At 52.2% G+C, this 25,264-nt stretch overlaps 1 protein-coding gene across 1 annotated transcript in view; it reads right to left on the reverse strand.

Moving 5' to 3' along the window:
• Window positions 1-831: 831 nt before the first annotated feature.
• LOC122385191 (pleckstrin homology domain-containing family A member 4-like) overlaps window positions 832-25,264 on the reverse strand; it is a gene marked incomplete at its 3' end in the record, with an annotated part of 30,874 nt that continues 6,441 nt past the window's right edge. Inside the window, exons 2-4 of the mRNA XM_043373292.1 lie at window positions 5,310-5,361; window positions 3,864-4,014; window positions 832-1,042 (exon numbers count right to left, since the gene is read on the reverse strand). Of these exons, the coding sequence (XP_043229227.1) occupies window positions 832-1,042; window positions 3,864-4,014; window positions 5,310-5,361 (414 nt within the window). The remainder of the gene's footprint in view (window positions 1,043-3,863; window positions 4,015-5,309; window positions 5,362-25,264) is intronic.

Below are 25,264 nucleotides of genomic sequence, written 5' to 3' on the forward strand. Positions count from 1 at the left end.
CTACTCGTGGGCGGCAGCACCTCACCGCGGTGAGCCCCCCACAGACGGCTGAAGGTGGACCGGCGTTGGACCGGCGAGCGGTGCCGGACGTCCCTGTTCGATATGCAGGGTCGGCGCCACTAACAGACGGCCTTGTCGCCGACAAACAGACCGACCGATCGGCCCGGCGCCGGCCGGTCAGTCACGCTACTGCCGGCCCGCCGGCGGGTGATGTCACTGGATCGATGACGTCACTGGAACGACCAGCGCTGAGCGCAGACTGTCTCCAACCCGGACCGAGGACCGGAAGGCGCCGGCTGCGTGTTATCATCAGTCGACAGAGGGTGTCAGTGTCAGGAGCTCTAGCACACGTGCTGCCAACACGCGACTACCTTACAAGGAACTCACTCATTTAGGGAGCCGACAACGCATGGCGCCATAGCGAACATCAAAAAGACGAAAAATGGCATCACGCCTCATCGGCAGCCATATTAATTAGACCGAATTTTCCACAAAAAACATGAATGCATGATGTATGCTTTTATCTCTGACATAATGTATGTTGATGTTCATATCATATTACCGGTGGCGGATGCCCAACCAGGAAAATGCGGTCCTTAGCTCCACCAATCTACAAATACCAACCTGGCCGGCCGTTGGGCGGGTATTCCGACGTTCTACCTATCAGAGAAAAAAAACGTCTCGTCGACACATTTTCCAGCAACGTTTCTTGCGAACCAGCGAGCTGCTGTACTCATGGAAGAAACTACACGTTTGTGAAATGTCCTATGTCCGGGTGCGTATCCATGGTACACTCGAAGCCTGTATCGTAAAGCAGCACGGCGCACTTACCCCGGGTCCTTCTGCATGATGCTGGCCAGGCTGATGGCGTTCATCCACTCGGTCATCTTCTCCTTGGTGTCGCAGGCGAAGTAGTAGGTCCGCATGTTGGCGTGCTCGATACGGAACGAGAACTTGCGGTGCACCCTGTCCTCGGCCGAGACGGGACAGACGCGGTAGGAGGGCAGCGTAATAGAGCCCAGCAGCTTGTCCTCACGGGCGTCTGCGAAAACAGAGGCAGGCAGGCAAGCGGTCAGAACCATGCGGCGGTACAATGTAATTAGATCACACATGCAGCACATGACTGGCGTCGTGGATTGGAACACAGGTATGGACCCACAATCAGATCCAGGACCCGAAGTACAAATAAACGGTCGTTAGTGAAAGTCACAAATAGGATATGTGTAGAAGGCTACAAGCATGTCTTTCTGACGGGAATGCCGCCTGTGACAGCGGGCGCCCTTCATCAATCCTGAGGTCCTTTGGCTGCCCCGTGCTCCGTTATCCTGTGGTCCCGTGTGGTACCTGATCCCATGGCCCTCTGATCCCCGTGGCCCTCCCGTGGTCCTTGCACCGTGAGCCGACCCGACGCCCAGCTGACGGGGGCACGGGTCGGCAGAACCCACCGACTTGGCAAACAATGGACTGATCACCTGGCACCGAGAGGGGCACAGGTAGAGGGACCGTCGGGACAGAGAGAGGGGCGGAGAGAGGCGGGGTGGGCGGAGGACGCCCGCCGCGCCGGCCCGGGACGGACCACTGGCGCCGCCCAGCGGCAGTCGTCTGCACTACGCCTCCAGAGCCACAGAGTCACCGCCAGCGCCGCATCGCTGAAGTAGCAGCGTGATCGCCAGAGGGCAGAAGATGGCGAACGCCAACATGTGCAAAAAAAGAAACAGATGCTGGTGCGACCACTAATGTATCTGATTAGGCCTAGGGGATACGTGGGCTCTAAGCAGCCCACAGAGGGCCTTAAGGGAAGTCAGAAAGTGATAAGACGTCCTTCACGTATCGCGGCCTCACGACGCTATGGACCCCATAATGCGTAGGAGACGAGGAACAATGAACACCTCGACTGTTCGAGCCACTCTCCGAACAGCTGACATGAATGCTGATTAGTCCCGCTCATTGGTCTGATCACCAGTCACGTGAGTGGCTTCTGGAATTCCCGTCTCAGTGATGGTGGATTACAGTTCGATGTAATCGACTCCATTACCGGTGATAAGACGGGATGACAGCACCTGCGCACACACAAATCCTCCCGAATCTGTCGTGCATATTCAGACACACCGCCTTCAGGTTTCACGGATTTAAGTTTCACGGGCATTCAGTTTTCACGGACGGACTCCCTGTGTGTTTCAGGCATTGAACTCTCTTCAGTCGTTTGAAGGCGTGCGCCGATGTCCCGGTCAGCGTCGATCGCCGCGCCCGGCCGCGTGGGCAGACTGAATGGGAACCGGATCCGGCCACGCAGCTCGTATGGTAATGTCCGACAGAGGAGCGACATGTACGGCCACCTCTGATAGGTGTATTCTGTCTGCGTATACACGGCGCAGTGAGCAGACTTAATTTGCATACCGGTTACTGCTAGTCCGATACGGCCCGAACGGGCGGGATATGTGCACCGGCGATACTAGCAGCGAGCAAAGCAGTTCACGGAACGGAGTTAGCCAAAGTAGATGGTATATAAATATCACATGACCTAGGGCTTGGCTTTATAAGTGTTAGCACTACCATCTGTAGCCTTGATAAGTGTCTTCACACGGTGTAACACCCTGAGTTATCGGCTGTATTGCGCGGCAGCTCGTTCATAATGATCGCCCAGACCTCTTCAGGGTTTATAAATAGCTATCGGCGATCACCTTGCTGTCTGGACCCCGCATCGACCTCAGGCGACTGGCTAACACCGAGCGAGACAGGACACTCGATACCGACTAACGAGCGGTCGATGAAGCTCCGACAGAGGCGCACTGGAGCTACCCTCCATCCGCGGCTGGGAGACAATCAAATCACCGACTGATGCGTCCGCACTTCCCACAGACGAAACTTTGCAACCGAGTTGGAGAAATAAAGGAAAACATGCCAAACTTTCAAAGGGTTTCGATCAGTGGAAATAGTGTGTCGAAGAAGAGAAAATTGTCTGCTTTGATATTGTGCAGGTGCGGATGGCTTGTTCTTCCAGTTCCTGTTACTTGTCAGTAATTTCAACATCAACCTTCGCTATGCTGCTTTACTCAGAAATGTATGGGTGTTCGTTCGGTGACAGGCAATCCACTCGTAATAGCTGCATCCGCATGCAAGCACATTTATCACGGGACAAAACCACTGTGCCAAATTCTACGGCCGCCTTTTTTTTAGTGTCCGTGACCGATCTATCAGCCTACGTTGGGTCGTGGGTCGAACGAGTGCAACATGAAGGCGAGTCCATGCTGCCCTGATCAACAGTTATATTTCTCCACTTAGCGGAAAAAACACTGACTGAAAAGGGACCAGACGCCCAGACCGACAGTGGATGCTGCCATCAATGAGATCTTACACATTTTACCGTCTTTTTCGGCACAGTAATGCACACGTGGCGGCGAAATTTAAATGCGACAAATGTAGGCCATGGATCGACTCGGTGTTCGCTTTAGCCCGGACCAGTCTGACCTATTCCGTGATGCCATTTAATGATCATTCCGTGACCGATGACAATGTGTCCCAGATTGTGACCACAAATGTCATGCAAATATCGCCCGGAGAATAAATTCAGCCGAAATGGTATAGCGACTGACGTAATGTCGGCACGACGCTCGATACGACGCACTGTTACAATTACCAGAACTACGAAACCGTTGGATTTCCCCGCATTTCTTCTGTATGTTTAGCACGGAATGATTCACCGCAGTATGACAGCCCGTCCTATTGTCTCATTTTTCACAGTAACTGTAACAAGCATGACCACAACCTGCACATCATTGCACGCTGTACAAGTTAGTGCAGCAGTACCGACAGTGGGCAGTAGCCAGTCCACACTGTAGTAAAGTGATCTTGAGTCCACCAACCTTTATAATAGTAGAGGCAGTACTCTGAGAGGACAAACCAACGCGTCTTCCAGAGTCGCAGCCGCTCCGAGCCCTGTTTGTCCAGCCATCCCCGCAGTGTGACGGGCGCCTCGGGGGAGCGGCGGGCCTGCGGGCCGCGCAGGGTGCCCCGCTGAAACACAGGGGAGAGCGTCAGAGGGCAGCGGGCAGCGGGAAGCGGGGCAGACAGCTGTCAGCTGTCAGGTGTCAGCGGGCAGTGGGCAGCGGGAAAGGGACAGCGGTCAGCGAGCAGCAAACATGGGACAGCGGATATGAGTCACAACATTGGCAGATTCTATCTTTTAAGTAATTGGCAGAATTAATTTGAGCATGACTCCGGTCTTGGGATCTGTGTTACAATATCGATGTTCCCGTCTGATCTCTCTGTCCTTCCGGATACTCGCGTGAGTTGATGACAGAAACTTCAGTTGGTTCGTGAACAACATGATACCTTCCAGGACCAGAACAAGTGTTAATATCTAACGGCTGTCTAACGGGAGATGTCAGGTGTGTGATGCTCACTGGTCGCTAATCACGGCACATTCTCTCCGCTCCAAGCGTGGGAGGAGGAACGGCGACCGATGGCGGGCGGGCGCTAACTTTGTTCATCGGCACGGTGCCGGCGCGGCAGAACAGATCGGCTATTGATCCGTCCCTGTGGCACCTGCCGCCGCCTTCTCCAGAGGCGGGGATTCCGAGCACGCACGGTGGCGAGCGGAGGGTATCGTGGCTCAGGTGTAACCGCCGGCTCTAAACCACTTCATAATGCAAAGGTGGGCTCAGCGCGGCATGTGACCGACTGGTAGACAGACTCCTATGGGAACACTATTGTTAATATGCGGTTCAACGCCGGCATTCGTATGTTCAGGTGTTCCTATAAAGTTTTGTCAAAAAAAGGCTACTGTCTTTGAAAGCTCAGTGTACAAATTACGAGTTATTACATCTATGAGTCATTAGTCTATGAGAACTATGCGTACGAGTCATTACATAAGGATTGCTGTCTGGTGCATACACAAGTCCGACACTCGTCAAATACTGAATGGTATTTTAAACACGTAGCGGGATTAACGGCAATCAACGTCAGTTTTAAGACATATTCTTGAAAACACGTTTATCAGTTTGACAAGTTAAACCCCCATCAAATATAATTACGTCTTCAATAAAATCGAATCATGAAGTCATGTCGACATCGAAATCGGTGAAGCCATGTCAATCCTCAAAAATAATAAAAACGTACTCATCAATAAGTCCAAAAAGAGCAGCTCACGTTACCGAACTTTTACCGAATACCTACTGGCCCAATGAAAGGCAGAAAGCTTTGTAGCTGAGTGATAATTCGTTACAGAGGGAGCCCCTCCCATCAGGCAGCCTGGGCGGACGCGCCGCGGAATGCGCCGATTGTTTGTTCGTCGGGGTTTCGGTACTAACCTTCTTGGCCTCCATAGTGCCAGCCGTTATCTTTGCGGGATCATGCGGCGCTCTGAAACAGACGGAGACAAAGATCAGATCAAAGATACGATCGGCGGGCAGCTCCTAATTACTGTCATGTCAACACAAACACTCGGGGACCCGCCTATCTGATGCACACTGTCTGCCGGCGGCACGGGGTCTCACTATTTGTTTTCGCCGAGACTGGAGCTGGTTACGACGTCAGGCGGCTTTCTTTTCAGATCTTTTCGCGTCCGCGTGCCACTGGGCCCGCACCGCCTTTGAAGTGAACAGGATTTCCTCAGTGGGCTATGAAGGCCGCGAGCCTGCATAGTGTCCCAGGTAAGGACAAAGCAGCGTTTGTTCGAATCACCAGCCAGCTCTATTATTCATTGTTGGGTTTTGTGATGAATCAATAAAGAGGATGGAAACTTTTGGCATGGGCAGGGGTCGTTCATCTAATGAAACTATTTAGAGCAGCACGCAAACCACAAAAGCGGTTTCACATAAATGGCAGAAGTTTTTGACGGCTATGTCACAGACAGAAAGAAATATGCGCCATTGTCACAAAGTTTGGGAGGTCAATGTGACCTTATCGTCAGAGGACACGTGGGTCCTACAATGGTGGCCTATAGGTGTCCTTCCCGTCCTTCCCGAGTGTCCTTCAGTGACTGCATGATGCCCCGCTCACCGCTACCCCTTGTGCTGCCTGTAACCGCGTTGATCTCCCTGCGAACGTGTTGTCATGTTGTGACCGCGCCTTTACGAGAGGATTTCCCAGTGACTGCGCTGCCCTCCGTGTGACCGTGTTGTCCTCCTCTGACCGTAATATCATGCCCGTACCCGCGGTATTTGCGTTCGTTCCGGTCTGACCGGCGCCGCGGGCGGGTCGGCCTGTCCGGCTGACCAATAAACCCCGGCTGGAATGCGGGCGCACCTAGCCGCGATGACGCGGCATGGCAGAGGGGCCGCCCGGTGTCACCTCTGCCGGCCGGGTCGGGGTCACGGTCGGCAACATTGGGACTGAGGCGGGCCGCCGAGCCTGCCAGGGCCAGGGCCACCCGGGCTGCCGCTGATGCTGGGGAAGCCAGAGATGCCAAAGAACAGAGGGCCGGGCTGCTCTTCAGGCTGCCAAAGCTTCTGTTGAGGCAGCCATGGGATGCCATCGATCACGACAAGGCCCAGTCACGGGGCGGGTCCGGTTCGTGAGTTGTTGACCGTGAGGTGAGGTCAGATCGACTGCAGATTTCGGCCGGGGTCAGCCCGCCGCGCCGGTATGGCAGGTATGCGGCCTATGTATCCAGTCACAGGGTTCGGGCCGGGCCGGGGCAGACTCCACCACCGTGCACAGTGACCACCGCGTGCACAGGGTGATTGCCGCCGCGTGCACAGACACCGGGCGGCGGAGGACGCCATCTGGTCCGGAGCACGCCACCCGCCCGTTTGATTTATTCCCATCCGTACACCGTAAATCTCCACAGTGACGGGAAGGCTGCTCAGGAGAACGGTAATCGCTCTGTTCATTTGCTGCGTCTTGCACACCGGTCACGCACTATCACGAGCACGTTCACAGGATAATTTGTGCGTAAATCACGGCGGACAGCTGTGTAGACGTGAGTCAGGAAACGTTTACAGCAGTAGGGAGGCTGCTCCCGAACTGTAGGGGTCTGACGCACCAGCAGAGAGGTAACGTCTGTTATACATGCAGTATGAGTATGCGCTATGTCATGTGTGTCGTGTAGCATGCTGAGCAGCCCCTCTGGTTACACACGCACAACGGTGTGTCCCGCAATAAGTCATTCACCCGTCTGGCACATACAGTCATGTGCCGTGTACCAAGCCATGAAGGTAATACACCTACGAGTACAGCTATGTGTCGTGTACCACGCCGAGTACCTGTCTGTGAGTACCTCGCGTGCTCAGACAATCGGCGCCGGCCCGTCGCCCGGTTCACCCGGCCTCTGATTAACGTGAGAGAGTTCCCACCTGTAGCGTCGGCAGGTGACGGTTTAACGCACCATTCCGCGGTAAATCACCGATTGTTCGAGAGTCGAACGGCTCGGAGAGGAGCCTGGGCATACGGAGAAGGCGACTGCATGGCGCCTCGGTCAGGCCGAGACCCAGCTCAGACTATCCAGAATGGCAATGGAGGCAACGACCACTTTGCAAATACCAACCTATCGTAGGTATGCATTATGTAAAATGTCCGTTGTTGATTTTTTTCTGATGCGCGTATTTTGCATTGTTCCTCACACAATACTGCGGTAGAGCCGATTTCATTTTTAAGTGGCTCAGATTACTGGTTCAGCAGAAAGCAATACAAACATGCCACCGAACATTTCCTTATAACCTGGAGGTCTAGGTAAAATCTAGCGGCGGCTGCAGCTTAGCGAGCACGCACTGTATATAGACACAGTTTACGGCAGTGATGTGGGTCCAGTGGCAGCTTAACTGAGATAGATTATAATCTCACCACACCGCATACCTACTGCAGTGTGCCGCTCTTTGGGTAGAGTTCAATGACATGAACAAGAAAAGTTTCCCGAGCAATGCTCGGCATCGAAGCTCCATCGCAGTGATTGCCGTGGGCGGTCGAAATAAACATCCTCTACACAAGACGACAGCTTCATTATCAGACCTGAGCACTTCCTTACATCGAATGTAATGCCTTGCCACAGATAGCCAGCACAGTGCTCTGAATTATTTAGACAGCCAATTAGCCTGGAATCGGCTCCAATATTTTCTTCCATGGCCATTGGCCACTGACAGCATGCTGACCAGGGGGCCTCAAATTAGACACAACGATGCCGGGGCGGACAGTGGGGAACCCAGCCGCGATCGGAACGAGACCGGAAAGGTTCGGGCACGATCATCAGGATCAGAACGGGACCATATGAGATCAGACTGGATCAAAGCGGGACCAGGATCAGCAGGATCGGAATGGGACTGAATGGGACAAGACAGGGTCAGCAGGGATAAGACGTGGACCATGCGGGATCAAAGCAGGATCAGCAGCATCACACCGGGATCAGCTTGGATCAGAACGGTATCGTCAGCCGGTATCGTCGCCTCCCGACAGCCGATGGCCGCCGCCCGGTGAGCCGAGGAATGTTCATTACGGCCGGATCGCAGCAGGTCCCGGAGAACGGGACGGGCGCATACCGACCGAGGCACGCCAATAGAGCAGATGCAGGTCGGAGTGCGAGTCGAATGGTGATCGATGTGCTGTGGGTAAATGCTGGGGACAAACGCACAGGAGGGGAAGTGAGGACTCAGGACAGAAAGGAACGATGGGTGGGACGAGAGCGGAATCAAGTCGGCACCCATAGGGGTCAACTAACGTCAGAGATTATTCAGTTCCAGTTCACCACGGGCACGTGCCGCTGCGCCCTGCCCCAGATTCCTCCGCGGGTCGTATGACTAGTAGGAAGCGTCTCCAGCACCCCGGATCCTTCAGGGAGACCCCTTACCGTGCCGCGGCCACCCGGAACCTCCTCAGATCCTGCCACGCGTGACCTCCCCGCCCCACATCCCACCGTCAGGCCGGCAGTGTTGTCAAGGAGCAGGTAAGTGCCCTCGGCGGTCGGGTCTGGGGTGTCCGAATCCCATAGGTCGCCGCCGGTCACGGTTTAACGCCGGCGATCCGGCGAGAGGCGGCTGACCGCCCAGGGACCACCCAGGCCGGGGAGGAATGTCCGACCTCCGGCCTCCTCCGCACCAGCTGGACGGGTCGGCCCCGCTCTGATACAATTCCACCTCCACCAGTAGGTACCGACTCTAGCCCAGTCCTTTCCGGACCGGACCTAACATGACTCAGTCCAGCTAGTCAGACTCCATGACAACTCAACCTGCCCCAACTCAAACACCTTTTCTGGACCAATCAGACTCTAACACCATCCATCCCCATCTCCCGTCTCTTTTCCAGCCATACCTCCGCGGCCACCCAGCGCTGCCGTCTCACAATGCGTCAGGCCCAGCCTCCGTCCGTTTGTGATCGTCCGCCCGCTACGGCCGTTTAGCATCACAATATCTCATCACGGCCCAGCCGAGAAAGGCGGCATCCTCTGAACCGGGCCGAAACGGCGGACGGCGGAGGATCGGAGCCACGTCATCACTCAACCAGCCACGGTACGCAGTGAGCGGATCAGCGCCAAAAGGCGAGCAGGCCGGCGCCTTAGAGGGAGCGAGTCCACGTCTCAACGCTAGTTCTGTGTTAATGTTAGGGTGAGGTGATACAAAGTCGACCGCTTGCATCGTCTCTGGCCCAGCCCAGGTAGCCTTCAGTTTTGCAGGCGGGAATTGATGACTACGTCGAAGCTTTCCTTTCAAGCAGCAGGGCACCGAACGGGCCCCGACCCTGTGGAGGCCACTGGTCGGACGTCGCAGCGACCTCCAGTCCCAGTTTGGGTGTTTGGCGAGTTGCCTCTCCTCCATAGGGGCCGGTCAGGGGCCCCCAATCAGCCCGTCCAGCGGCGGTGGTCGCGGGTGGAGCTCCGCCGAGACGGCCGTAGATAGGCCGCGTTGGCCCCCGTTCACCCGGAAAACCCGTGAACGAGTGGGAAGCAGTTACCGAGACTGACAGGCCGGCCGATTGGCGGCGGCCGGGCCAATCTGCACGACCGATAAAATGGGGCGGCGTGCAGCCCGATCGGACCGAGGCCGGCTGGGCTCGGTAGCTGGACGGCACTGGGTTCCGTGCACCGGTTATACGGTAATAATGCGGGCATTCAGAGCAGATTGTGGTCAACTCCTGTTATCGTCATCCAATATCCGTTACAAAAAGACGATTTAGGCCAGTAATGTGTGCAATTAGAGTATCACGAGCCATGGCAAAGAACTGTAACAGGTCTGATATAAATACACGGTACAAGTCAATCCCACATCAAAGCCAATCATGTCCAAATAATGACCTGCGTTGCTATGTTCAACGTTCCTCTAGCATATCGGCAGACCAGGAGCCCCATGATGATTGATTCCGTTCGGACCTGCGAGATGTTCCACATTAGCTGACTTGGAGTGGATTTCCCGACTTGGAGGTGCGTGTCTGATGGTACGAGAGGAGGAGGGTAACGACCGACAGTGACCGAACCACGGAAAGGCAACGAGCGTCACGGTTAGTCACGGAGTGGCGCTGACAGCGGCAGCCACACTCAGTGTTACATAGCACCACAGAGAATCAATGGAGTCACCAAGGCACGATCAATCTCACAGAGAAATGAGATGACAAAAAGCCACGGAATTGGACAGTCATGGACCAAGAGTCGACAGTAAATGTCACACAAAGTCCTCGTGACTCCTGCCACAGCGTTACGGCAGAAGTATTTCTAAGTCACCCGGAGTCCGAGAGACGGCAGTCATCAGCTGATCGGATGTTGTCACGGCTGGAGTCGGCGAGACGCCGTCTCCGCCCTCCACGGTACCACGGAGAACGACCGTGAAGTCGTGAGGAAGGGCCGCGGTCGGTCAGCGACCCCACCGCCGCACCGGCCATAGCGGGCAGGATACCGATAGCTGTATATGGTGAGTGCCGGGGAGATGGACATTGGACAAGCATCGATCGCCACACAAAAGGGATGGGAGTGGGCATGTCAGGGTGCAGGTGGCAGGTGAGGATGATCATTCGACCCTGATGCTCAAAAGCGGCGCAACGGAGTGTCTGCGTCCATCGCTATCGGTTGTAGTTAGGGGAGAGTGGGGTGGGTTGTATCAGTTTTTACTCCGAGACCCATAACCTCGTAACTATCCGTGATAAACTCATTATTTCCATACTATCCCCTTCCTTGATTCTTCTGCTTTTTTTGTGCAAAGTAACTTTTCCGCTACCTCTACCAGTTTTTCTTCTACGGTCTCCCGAATAGAACAATGTTTTTGGTACAACTTGCCCCATGGCTTGGGTGAGTTGTATCACATGGTGGGGTAATTTGTATCACTATTTCACGTTTCAGGGAGTGTGCTTGCTACTGGTTTTGAACATAACAACAACATTAAATGGGGTTAATAAAATGTATAGGTATGCTTAAAGGCTTCACTTTATTAGACCAAACTTAGGTCAATGCAATCCGAACGAAACATCAACAGACTAGACGCAAAAGTGGCCCGTTAAGAGCAAAGAAGCTAACACATTGTGCCGAAATGGAACGAGCATTGACTAGCTACCTACAAACGCGAGCCAGGGCTTAGCTTTCGCGATCAAAAGCAACATACCCATACATACATACATACATACATGTTACAACATACCCCACCCGGCTCTGATACAACATGTACCTAGCCGCCATCTTGGAAAAAAACATCCTCGTGCTAGAAAAACAGCGGACAGCTGGAGAAATCCGTTTTCACTCACGCAGCCTTAGAACCTACCCTCACCACCGCTACGGAGATCTTTCAAATTCGTGCACATCTAAATGCCCAGAACACACATTTTCTTGCAACTTATTTTTTTTAGAATGACATTAAAAAATATAAAATCGGCTCTCACCTCGAGACGCGTCCACTCAGCCACAAGACAGAACAGGGAAAGATGGCGCCCGGAAAACCTCGTCGGCTGGTCGTGTCGCGAGCGCCATCCATTGGATAAGTTTGGCACAATTCGCCCTGATACAACTTGGACATGATACAACTCTCCCCGCTCTCCCCTATTTGAGATGAGGATGCAAAGGCTGATATTTGTAGCGTATTACGTGCCAGCAGCAAGTGTTTAGTGTATTTGTCCGTATTTGACCTACCGGAATACCTACATACTAGTTGATTTTGAATATCTAAACAGTACCTAAGCCCGTTCTTATGCAGAGGGTTTTCATAAAGTGGGGTATCCAGTGAGTAACACCGCCGTTTTATTTCACTACTTTCCCAGTTAATCGCCTAATGCAGTTAGGTCTATCCTTGAAACGTGGTCGCCCACTTGCCAGTGCGTCGTTCTTCCTTTGACGGCTTCCCAAGCAGCTCAGCAATATGAGATTACCGATGTTTCTGCAGGATTTTTGACAGCTCTCTCGCTGCAAACCGCTGAGAGCGACGGGCACCTGCCGGGCTTCCCGACCGTCCTGCGCTCCGGCCGTGGCGGGCGCTGTCAGACCCGCCACAAAGCAGTGCTGTAAGGCTGTGTCTACCTGCCGCCGTGCCAGCTCTGGGTCAACGGCGTCACGGGCCAGAGAAAGTGGGCGCTCACGGCCGAAGAGACGCCCACCATCGTGATTGATCGCTGGACGGAGCGGTGCAGTGACCTGCTCGAATGGCGAATCCGGCTAGCGCGGACCGACAACAGCTGAGCGAGTGTTAGTGACCGACCTCTGTATGCATCCGACCGGCGACCACGATATCTACTGAGATGCAATTTCCGTCGACCAGCTGACGCCTGGCTATTATGGTTCCCGAACTGACCCTGCATTCCCCACCTGCCATCAGTCTGACCCTCGTGCCGACCGGTCGCTCGTCCGGACACGGCTGGCGACCTCCGTGCACCGGCTGTCTGACAGGGAGTCACGGTGACCGAAGCGGTCGTGACCTCTGAGACGACCCCCGTGACCCGGTGGGCCGGACCGGGAGCGGCTGATGGCGGCTCCGTGTCTGTCCGTGCCAGGTCCGGTAGCGGCGACTCCGCCCCAGACAGCCGGTCGGTTGGCTCTTTTCTCAACACAGGAGCGGCAGAGGCAAAGTCAGCACAGGCGCCGTTCGCCCAACAGTGGGTGGAACGCTGCACTGCCAGACAGGCCATCCGCCGGCACAGAAGGAGGGACAGGGCGAAACGAGGCGGAAACAGGCGTCAGAGCTACCGTAGGGTGTTGGGCGGAGAACCGATTGCTGACACCGAACGGCAGACGTGGCCCATCCGGCAGTTTTTTACACTCCCGCGCACCCCGACGTGGCACGTAGCCATTCCCCTCCCCCACTCTGACCGAGCACGTACCGACGAGCCAACACCGTGAGCCACCACGGACACCACTGACGACCTCAGAGCGACTCGTCGCGGACACTAGGCCGCGCTGGGACGGAAATGGAGAGAGCTCAGTCGTACTACTATGACGTGGGTTAGTGACGCTCCGACAAACATAATCCCCGGATTGGAGCAAAATTCCCTCAGGGTGACTCAGGTGGTGGCGTATGTCCGACTAACAGCGTCATACAAAGTGGACGTGAGGGCGAGGACGGACTTTGCCGGCCGTGATTCGTGTAAAGGCTGCTCGAAAAGCTGTTACAGCTGCAGTAGGATGGTGGGACGGGGCAACGTTCGGACCGTGAAGCTCAGAGCTGTCCGTGCTCAGTGACTCCGGACGGGACGGGATTCCGGTGCGGCTCCCTGACCAGCCAGCCACGGTGAGCTGCCCGCCGGACCAGACACCTGCCTGTCCAGTCAGCTGGTGGTCAGGCGGAGGGCGAGCTCCGGCGGGCGAGTTCGCCGACTGACGTCACCACAAAAGGCCGGCCGCGGCGGGTGGCGTGCCGGAGCCGCTGCAACGCGACACAGGAGCTACAACCGCCGGCTGGGAGTGGCACAGGAAACGGTCAGCGCGTGCCGGCGCCGAGCCGTGCACACTGCACAGTGCTCAGAGTTTATACAGCTCAGTCCAGGTGCACGTAAGGCAGGAGTGGGCCAGCGGGGGGCCGACCGGCCGGCGGAGAGAGAATGGAGGTGTTACCGGCTCCCTGAGGTCGACAGCCTAGAGGTGCCGCGAGGTGCGGCTCAGTCGTGCGGCGTGCCTCTACCACCTGCCACTCCCGCCCACCCGCCGCCCAGCGACATGAAAGCAAAATAATCAGCCGGCTTGCACATTGCACAGCATGGCCAGCAATAAAGGTCAGAGTCATCAGCACATAATTGTGAGCCGGTAGGTTGGGAGAGGTTACCGGGCGGGTCGCAACAGCTTCATTAACAGGATTGCGAGCGTGTTCATAGCGAGTCGACAGAGTGAGACGGGCGCGGCGACTGGCTGGTGCGCGGCGCTGCTCAGATGAGTCACCGACCGTCACCCGTGCGGACCGGTGCGGACCGTACCGTGACAGCCAGATTCCGTACAGTTTCCGGCGGCGGCAGCATTAGCCATTGCACGTGATCAACTACATGGCCATTCTGCCAAGCGCAGCGCAAACGAGTGTTGCCCCGGTGAAATGAGGAACAAGCGCCGCCACTCTCCCGGTCACATGGCAAAGCTTGGCAGACCATCCGGAGATCAGACGAGAGTAATTAGTCATGCTCTCCTGACTGCCAGTCGTTTGGTGTAAATCGGGCTTACAGCTTACAAATGAAACCGGCTTGTACGCACCCATATCTGTCGACGTTCAAATAACATGCTAACAAGACACAATCCCGACAGCTTTATCAGCCGGCACACAGGCTTTAAATGGACGGTGATAAGCTTTGACAAACGTTTGTGCACAGGTACACTGACGTATGTAGGCACTGCCCAATTGTGCTGCTTGCGTCACTCCAGACAGGGAGCCTCCCGGTACATATAAAACTGCGCTTCATTAGCGATGCTGGAGTCGATCAGCCGCGTCAATCGGTTATGACGGCCGATAATAAGCCGATGTCGAGCACTAGTTGGACAGAAACGGAGCACCACTCGCCACCGGGAGACCCATTGGCATCAATACCGGGACCGAACAGAACGACTGGGCACCGCTAGAGCTGGGACACACGCGACAATGATAAACGACTTCAATCTGCCGGCACCGGGCACCGCCGAGTGCAATCTCCTGTGCGATGACTTCAATTCCTCATACATGTGGCTACGGATGCAGGCATGCATTCAGCCCCTCTTGCGCTGAGTTCAGTTCACAGTGAACCTGAGACGTATTCGTTCTTCCTTTGCAATCTGACAGCGATAGACCACCGCGCCGCCTGATGACGGCACAGTGCAGTGCAGAGTGCAGAAAATCGCTGGAGATTGCCTGACAGCTGACACTGCACATGCACACACAGACACAATCCTGAGTGTCTATCTGACACATGACACTGCTCAGTGCACTGTGTACAAACACAGACGCAGACAGTCGCTGCAGTCTGCAGTCAGCCTGACACACCATATTGCACGGGAATCACCTGGCAGGAGAAAGAGAGGCCATCAACCCATGCCCAGCCACACCTTCCTGAGTTCCACCTCACCGCCCATAGCGGCGCTTCGCCGCGTCACCCCGACTCAATACAGACTGTCTCCTCTCATAGAGTCGATCACCACATGAAGTCTTCGGGCCCTCTGAGAGAGATCCAGCCGTGGTCATTCCTAGGGCGGCTGAGGATAGCATTAGGACGGAGAGCACCGACCGCCGGCTCTCAGGGTGGTACGGAGTTCGGTCACGGTTCACCGGTTGTCATCTCGGTCGTCAGTCGTCACCGCTGGTCGTCACCTCTGAATGTCATATACGAGTGCACTCGTTCCCGCTGCCGGGCGGGGATGGTGGATGACCGGTGACAAGCAGAATGGCAGACGACCCGGTCAGGAATGGCAGTGAACCGGCAGAGGAACGGCCACTGACCAGTGACCGAGAGGAGCGGGAGGCAGGAGCGACCTGTGACCGGAACACAATGAAGTGGCAGAGAATCGAGCACTGATCACTGCAACTGACCAATGACTGAAAGGAATGGCAGGAGGCAGGAAAGGCAGACGATCCGTGACCAGACGTGGACGGCATGATAATCATGACCTGACCGGAGAAAGACGACAGGTGATCCGTGACCGGACTAAGAGCCGACGGTCGGACGGGACGGGGCACAGTCATAAGACTCGCCAGAAGTTGCACGTGCATAAGGCAGAAGAGGGCAGTTAGAGTAAACTGAACGGCTCCTGAAGCATGCCACATAATTATGTAAACACATATTTCAGCCTTATCAATCCTTGCCGTATAAGGTCAAGTTCAATGAGGAGACTAAACCGCTGACAAGTTAGATGAGATGTCTTCCAATCTCAGTCCTCATCACTCCCACAGCTGAAATGAGCGCCTTCGTAGAAGTCTGTCCTCCATCACCGACGACTCGAGATCGGAGAGGCGAGTTATCAATGAGATCGACGCAAGGCGAGGAATGACGAGATACGGTTGGTCAGGAAGACCCACATTAGACAGATTCGGCGCAGCGGTGCGCACCAATTGTCAGAGATCTGCCCTGGAACCGTTATCAGTCCTGACGGACAGAAAATTATCGTTCTCATTATGAAAATGTAATAAACTTATTGCCAGGCTTGATATTGACTATTTGGTTATTTATGGCAAGCATGATTAATGCAACTTACCTACCTATCAGAGGTGTTCAGTAAAACTCCAGCTAAATGTGCCTATCATCGGTGCATCGTATGAAAGCACGTACCCATCTAAATGAGCTTACGAAAGATAATGTCCCATTATCAATACATAACGAGCCCTCGCAGTCACTTAAAGGGACAGTATCATCGAAAAAAATATCCATGTATGGAGCTGATTTTTTTTTTACTAGCATTTCTTATTTTTCTGAATCAGAAAAACATAGTTTGAGGACCGAACTCGGTGAAAAATATTGCAACCACATTTCATTTTCATGATTCATTTTCATGAGCGAACCACCACTATACAAGCATGGCCGCCAGTTTGGAAGCATGCAAAATTACTACAGAACTGGCGCAGATAATACATTATTGACGCTACGCTTACGCGGTCGTTCTTCTGATTGAGTTGTCCTTAGGGAGAGGTAGCCTTAGGTATTGCCTATAAAAATGTAACGTGACAATTGGAGGGAGTGACAATTGGACGTGACAATTGACAATGGGAGAAAATATCACGTGACAATCACGTGATAAACGTCATACATTGGAGGGAGATTGTGATTCAAGCTGGAGGAATTCCTTTGTTGAGCCGCTAGAATCCGAAGGAAACAGCGGAAATTGCCTACGACTATTTAATGAATTTAACGGTGATGAATAAGTGCGAAAAACGTTTTGGCCTTATAAAATTTGATGAAATGACCAGGGTAAAAGTTTTATTACTGGCGGTCAATTCAAAACGGCGCAAACATTTAAACAGTGAAGATAGTGAAGCACGATTCAAAGTGTGGTACACCTTTCGTACTTTGAGCGGCGATAGCGGGAAAACGGTGTGGAGCTTCGAGGATCGGTCTTCAGTTCCCGGACCAGAAAGGTGGGGCCTATGCAATGTCAAATTTCATCAAAATGGTGATACTGTCCCTTTAATTAGGTCACATCACAATTCACACATGAAACATGAACTCATCGCGCACTGGCATTAGATTCTCAAGGATCACCCAATACGAGGCAAATGCCGCGGCATTTGCCGGCGAACATCGAACCGAAAGCATTCTAGGAATTATTCATGGCCACGATGACGCTTTTGAGGGCGTTAGGAGACGATCTCGGTAATCCAGCTCGACGAGGCCGGTCACGAGACGCGCGCCCGTCCGATGGTATCACAGATAGCGGCGTGTGACACGCGCTAGGTGACGTGACGTGACGTCCGACACGGGTCCGAGCGGTGCGCGACGGGCCGCCGCGCCTCGCTGCCGCCGTGACGGCCCCGTCCCGGCTGACAGAGACATCGGGAAGAGACGTCACAGATGAGTGATAGGCAGACAGGCTTTTAACAGTCGGTTTAGATGGTAGAATGGTGAGAATGCAAGGTGAGAGATCAAGCATGAGGCATCTTAGGCTAGCGACAAGCGAGAATCTCGAAGGCACCTGCCGGCTCAGCAGCTTTGTTTCAACCGCGCGATGTAATTCCTATGTATCAGATTCGCATCGCTCACAGTCGCGTTATATGGTGTGCATCCATCACGAGCTCTCAGCCCGTCCGGCCCCGCCCGCCGGAGCCGGACTGACCTCCGGTGACCCGGCCGTGACCCCGAGACCCGTCTGCCCGTGACGGGCCGCCGGCGGCGCGGCAGAGCGCGGCGACAAAAAGGCGCACACACGCCTTCCGCCAGCGTGACGTGACGTGACGGCGCCGTCACGTGACGGTCCAGCACCGAGCGGTACCGTCTCTGAGGTCAGGGGTCACTGAGCCGCACCCCGGCCCGGTGAGCCGACCGTGAGAGGATACAACAAACCGGTGTCGGAGCGACCTGCCTCAAAGTGATGAAAGCACCTCCCAAGGTTCGAAGTGCTGTTAAATGCATCTCGCCGTGCATGTAAAGGTCAAATTAAAGATGCAGATCAGAAGGTAGTGCAGTCCCTCGCACCAAACACCCCGATGAACGTGATTTGGCTTGTTCTGTCGCCATGATTCCACAGGAAGCTCACATTCCATCCTTGTTATTCCACCGGTCACTATCTGATAGTGTCATTTTTCCACAGCCCGGTCCCATTGTCCGGCTGGGAAAAGTCAGCCGCTAAGGCGCTGATTCTGTGTCGATTCACGGGATTAGCGGGTGCCGGTGTGGATGTGGCGCTAATCCGGCGAGTTCCCGGCTCGGTCCGGCTGGGTCCCGCGGGTCACTGGAGTGGGTTCGGGTTCACCGGCCAGGGGCACACGGGCGGGAGCCACGGGGTCACCGGACATGAGCCCAGGTCATCGGTAAAGAAAATTGAAAGGTAGGATGGCAGGCAGTGAGAAACGAATTAAGATTCACTTTATCACCTAACACACATAGTCGTAAGATGTCGAGAGTGCAATGGCGTAAGGGACTAATAGATTAGGTCGCTCGTTGAGCAGTCACACATCGGTTTGCGAGGACTGATGATCATTAATCGATGACGGAAAGGACCAGCTCTGCCATCAAGCACGGGGTCAGCTGGGTCACGGTCGGGGCGGCGCCGCGGCGGCAGAGGTCACCGTCAGGTCACGGGCGGGGGCGGTACGGGTCGACGGCGTGCTGCGGGCGGGGTGCGGCCGACAGAGACCCTGAACGGCCCCACGATCACTGGGTCGTGATCAGTTCAAACATCCGCCGGAAACCCAACTTCGCCGACGGGACGTGCAAAACGATACCAGGTCACGCGGAGTTGCAACACGTCTACTAAACGATACAACTTATTGACAGTTTCGTGTGTTACATACTTTTTAACAGTAATCTTACAAACAAGGTTCACTGGCGGTAATTGGTTCACTAACATCTTATCTGTCCACTTTGAAACGCTCGAAATAGCATGGCAGTAAAGGGTTACATGGACATGACGTGTAGGGCCGCCGTTTTGTGAACGCTTGAAGTCGATCGAATTTAAAAGCAGGGTCGTGGTGAAATACCTATTTACTTCCACTTGGCAGTTCAACATGCTAGGTGTGCCATGCAATAGGAGCGGCATCAACTTCCATTTTGGTATCACGCAATTGAGGCACTGGGTAAATCGACTTTGCAACTATTCGTTTACACCCATTGATCCATTTTATTCATCCATTCACCTACCGGAATATCGGGAAAGTAGGGATTTATTGTGCAGTGCACACAGTGACGACTCACAGCAAAACATGCCGATTCACCAGGAACTGGTCAGCTGCGATAGGGGGAATATTTCAAGGATATTTCAATGAACATTTTAATAAACACATCATTAAGCCAGGCGACAGTGTAGGATGTTATCTATATCAACCTGTTGGCATTCTCAGATAACATCTAGTCCGATTTCCGCCAGGTGTACCGTGAGTTTCGGCATCCAGGTAACATGGAAAATGCAATGTCATAGCACGCAACACGCAGCGGAATGTGCAACGCAGCAAAAATCAGACGGCATCAAAGTGGCTAACGAAATACTTATCAATCAGCACGATTGTTCGTTGAACACTTCAGCTGAATCGATGCAATCAAGCTTCAGAACTGGAAATTTTGTTTTTATTGGAAGCGGGAGGAAAGAGACATTCTGTTTATCTGATCCGATCCAGCCGGCTACCAGCCGTGAAATATCTTTCCCATGGCAATGTCTGATAAAAAGCATTTGAGCAATGTCTCGCCACCAAAGATGGAATTGCCCACCGGTCGGACAAACATGAGCAGCCTGTGGCCCTGTCATCTAGCCATCTGCAAAACTGCGATGTGTCCGACATTGTACACAGCACTGTAAAAAATATTGACTAGCCCCTCGTCAAATGATTCTCAACGCTAAATGTCGGGGGTACAGACTAGTTTTGCATCCTACTTTTGACACACGCTGCGAGCCCCTGGCTTGTTTTGTGTTCGTCAGATGACAGTTACCAGGTGTCGGTTAGTTTTTACCACGTCCCAAAAATAGCTGGAGCGTTTCTGCCTTGTTTTGGAAGCAGGTCCTCGTTAATGCTGTGTATGATAACAAAGTACCTAGTAACAATAATAACGAAAAACAATGTCAAAACGAGGGCGGCTTGTTTAGTGACGATGCTCAAAAGAAGCATCGTCTTGTTCCTACTTAAAGAATGAAGCTCAAACTAGGTCAAAACTAACGTATTGCTCAATCCATAGTCAGATGACCAGCAGATCCTACGCCGCCCAATCCAGTCATCGAATTTGCCAGCGAATTCGTTTGAAGACCATCATATCATTAAATTATCAGTGGTCTTCAAACGAAATCCCTTACCAGTTTGATGACGAATTTATCCGGCCCATTCCAAAAACGCTCAAGATAAAATGAAAGTGTATTTCTGAAATAATGTGCGAACTTGCAATGCACCTTTCGTATATCAAGCGAACCCTTCACTTCCAGCGCCCGTTTACAGTTATCAATCGAATTAGAAGCATGCACATACCTATCGATATATCTGAACCTAAGAACACAGAAGACATTTTGTAGAGTACCTGTCTGAGCCTATGCAGTGGAGCCCGTGAGCCGCCCAACCGCAGCTGCCTCATGAACTTGATGATGGGTCTGAACCTCAGATTGGCCAGAGCTTGGCCGTCAATAACCAGCTTATTTATATCCACAGTTGTAGTGACTTAGGGTTTGGAATTTGCCAAACCTAAGTTTTGATTACCAAGAGAAGTTTTGTACTTCTTGCACTTGCCTTTTCTTCATAACTTTGGCGGAAATCGTCGTAGTGAAACTTCAGTGTTCCGTTAGGTGTCGGTTCTTTGAGAGAGTTGGCCAGGCCGGACACCGGGGGCGGCTCCACAACTTTCGAAAAATTAAACCTAAGTCCTATTGCACTGCATGGAGAGCAATTCATTTAAAATCGCTCTTGTTCCCCTCCCCCTCGACAACTTTGCAAACGTCTCTGCGCGATTTGGTTGAGAATAATGGCTTATGGCAAGTTATTGAATCAGAACGTCGATCACTGCATGGGTCATATATCGGCAAGCAATTCTTCATAACTAGACACTGCACAAATGGAAACGATACAGGTTTGCCCAGTGATAAACACTCGCACTGCACAGACGCGCGCACCCCCGACCGAACGCGGCACGGCACAGCGCAACTGGCGCCGGGAAGCCGGGAACGCATTGAGTGAAGGATTCACAGGTGCGCAACTTTATTGCGAACAATAAAAACCTACCGCAAACGATTAAAAAAAAGTTTTAGGGCAATCGGAAATACAAATGTATTAATTTATAGAAATAAAATTGTCATTCACCATCCAAATAACCCAACAATTTATTTGCCGTAAAAAGTGTCTGGAAATGGAAAGTTGCAAACATGATTCAGCAAGTAGGGAAACACAGCAGCTACCTGGCGAATAATCTCAGGCTGGTTTAGTGACGAGTGCATTGCTACGGCTTGTTCCTCACCCTTCACAGATTACTATGACAAAACTACCCCTAGTATTTTGATCATCCTGAGGCTGGCTTTCACCTAATACTTTGATGAGGGTCTTCCTCGTTTCGGATTGAGGCGAAAACAAACATCAAACAACCTTGATAGTTAATTCAGCACTTCAAAACAAAGGTACACCTAGGGTATCATTACAAAACCGGATTATAACGATCTGGATAGTTCTCAGCCTGTAAGCTAACTAAGCGGTAACTAGTCAAGTGGTAGGTACCGGAAGCATTGACAACCTGGTGACTGTTTCGAGACCCTTGTTTTGACACATAGCTCGTCAATATTTTTTACAGTGAGAGGACGGTGATTGGAGCGCTTCCCAGGCCTGACGGGCGGTCAGACCCCGAGCCAAAACAGACATTATTTCGACTGTCTCAGCCCTATCCCCCACCAGACGGACTGTCCGCAGCTCCAGCCCATCCAGCCCGCTGTCTGACCCCGCTCTAGCCCCAGTGAGAAGTCCACCCCAATTACAGCCATCGGTCTCGATCTTAGCCAGCCTAGACAGTCAGTCGCCATAAAGTCAACAGACTGCCTGGCGGAAAGTACAGCCGGATTGCGCCCTGCACTGACCGCCCGCAGCTTTCAGCAGTCTTGTCCTCCAGACTTCAAGCAGCCTGCTACCGGCGCACACCGTTCCACGTATCCCAGCTCATCAGACCTAGCCTCTGGCGACGGCGAACACCGATCCGACGAGCCCGCGGCCGAGTACTGCCGACAAATTACCCCCAGTGCACACTGCGACAGCTGCTGCTCCTTGAGGATAGGCGCGAATCAAACACTGCCCCTTGGGCGCCGGTGAAACGGTGAGAGGGAGGGGGAAGATGCAGCTTACCCAGGTGAAGCGGCGAGAGGAGTCGAGTCGAAGAAAGAGACGCAGCCCGTCCCTTCCGGCCGAGGCCCGGTTGGTAGCGTGCCGTACTGGAGTCCCAGTGGCGTGTCGTGCAGGCACAGGTCTTAGCCGATATTGAACCGGCGACGGAGGAGCCAACAGCTCCATATCCTAAATACCCAGGGAATTATGGTCGTTACGGCGCTCGCTTTATCGCACGTAATAGATGGTTTATATCAAACGTCTTCCGCATGAAATACATGGCTCATAAGAGTTAATAACCCATTACGGTCTGCTGTTGTTTCGACGCATTGCAACTAAAATGTTAAGACGGGTGGAGCCGACACGAAGAGGGCATTATTGCAGTGGTCAGTAACATAATGCATTCTAGATTCAACTGAATAGATCTGCCAACATTTGAGAATCTTAGAAACAGACATGTGCTTGGATCCGGGAAAATGGATCTGAGATCCGATCCCATGGATCCCGATCCGAGATCCATTCAGATCATAGATCCAACCCCTCAATTTTGTCGAAAGATCTACTGGGATCATAGATCTGACCCTTCAATTTTGTCGATAGATCCACTCGGATCATAGATCTGGCTCCCCAATTTTGTCGTGAGATCCATTGGGATCATAGCTCAAAGGTGCACAAAATGTGTAAACTTTCTTGCATAAAGAAGTTATAAATACCAAAGTATGGTTAGAAACAAACAATCTTATACAAAGGCCATATTAGTAAAGGGCATCCAGTTACATTATACAGAATAGGTATAAAATAAAGGAGGCTCATGACGGCCACAACTTGAGTGAATTGAGTGACATGAAGATTGTTCACATACCAACAGAAAAGTTTGCATTAACAATTAAGATACAGGTAAGTAATGACTAATGAAGAATACATTAATAGATATATCACAATTAATGTTAGAATCTACATACTGATAAGACAATCTTGCATTAGACAACCATGAGGCTTTCCAGCCAACACAATTAATTGATAAATAATAAAAGATGATATTGACACCTGTGGCTTGGCTAGGTAAAGGTATTTCAATCTATTGAAATTAATATTTGATAAAATAAACTGAGATATCAACAAAAGTATAAAAATATTCAACAGCCTGGGGAACACGCTGGGGAAGCGAAATATCAATTGTAATGGCCTTGGATATATACCGTAAAATGACTTTTCAGTCTCTAAATAGAATTGGTGACGTCATTTCAAATAACAAATGAGCTTCGCATCTTTTTTATTCACTTTTCAAAAAAATCACAATATCTTACGCCATTAGTCAAAAAGGCCTATAACGGGGAACCTTTTGGAATCATTACGGTTTTAGTCAGATTAAGATTTTTCATTGGTCAAACGATAATGACGTAATAAAACAATATTACCAAAGGGGCATTCCACGTCAAGTGGGACAAAAAATGACGATTTTGAACCTCACCTCCTCCGATTTTTGCGAAACTTTGTGAACCTACTCATCTATATGTGAAAAGAAAGGAGACATTTTTTTGCCAAGATATGACGTCACGTTTCCGAGATACACGTCATCAAACATTGACTTCGGCAAGGCACATTATCATCTTTAAAGCGTCATAACTTTTAAAGTTTTCGACATATCACCACGCGACAAAGTTTGAAATGGAGGGAATAGATCAGGCTTTAATTTGAGGATCACAATATGGACGTCATTAACTAATTAGTGAGCATAATTAACATTCAAAAAATAAATTTTGAACTTCTGAAAAATGGGTACCCTTCGATTTTGCTGATTTTTGTATATTTTATTCTTCCATACATTAGCTACTTCATATGAAAATTTCAGAATGGGCCGACGTCTACGTAACTGTCTTTTGGTCTTCGTAATGTCTGGCACTCGCGCGTTTCGTTTTAGCAACCAAGGAGAGGCGCTACGCGGAGATGGTTCTTTCTACCTTAATCAAACCAAAGCAAACCTAACCTGACCTGACCTAATCTAACACGCGTAAACTTATGTATAGCCCTAACGGCAGTTGCTGGCTGGCCAAATGCTACTTAGATACGAACACTATTAAACAAAAATGAACGCGTGTTAAAACACTTGAGGCTGACCAGCCACGAGCCAGCGACCTATAGATTACGAGGTGGGTTGGGTACACTCGGCACACTAACTACTAAGCCACGAAGATAGCTGGTCATCGCTGAGCTGTAAGCCAGTTTTCTTTTTTAATGATGCAATTGAGCATTCTCCCGGCAGCGCCTCTCTTTGGTTGCAAAAAGGAAATACGCCTGACTCTCCCAGCGCTAGGGGAGAAAGGCCCGGTTTAGTCAAAAACGGGTATTAAAAACGGAATTTGAATTGTAGGTGGGGCGGTGGGGAACTTTATCGTGTGCCAATTTCATGGCCCTAGATCAATATCTTCAAGATCAAATGAGGTTAAACGTGATTAAATTTGCTATAGTGAATATTTTGCGTTTATACGCCCATAGCGCTA

Source organism: Amphibalanus amphitrite, unplaced genomic scaffold (genome assembly GCF_019059575.1).
Source record: "Amphibalanus amphitrite isolate SeventyFive unplaced genomic scaffold, NRLGWU_Aamphi_draft 000015F_arrow, whole genome shotgun sequence".
Lineage (NCBI taxonomy): Eukaryota > Metazoa > Arthropoda > Thecostraca > Balanomorpha > Balanidae > Amphibalanus > Amphibalanus amphitrite.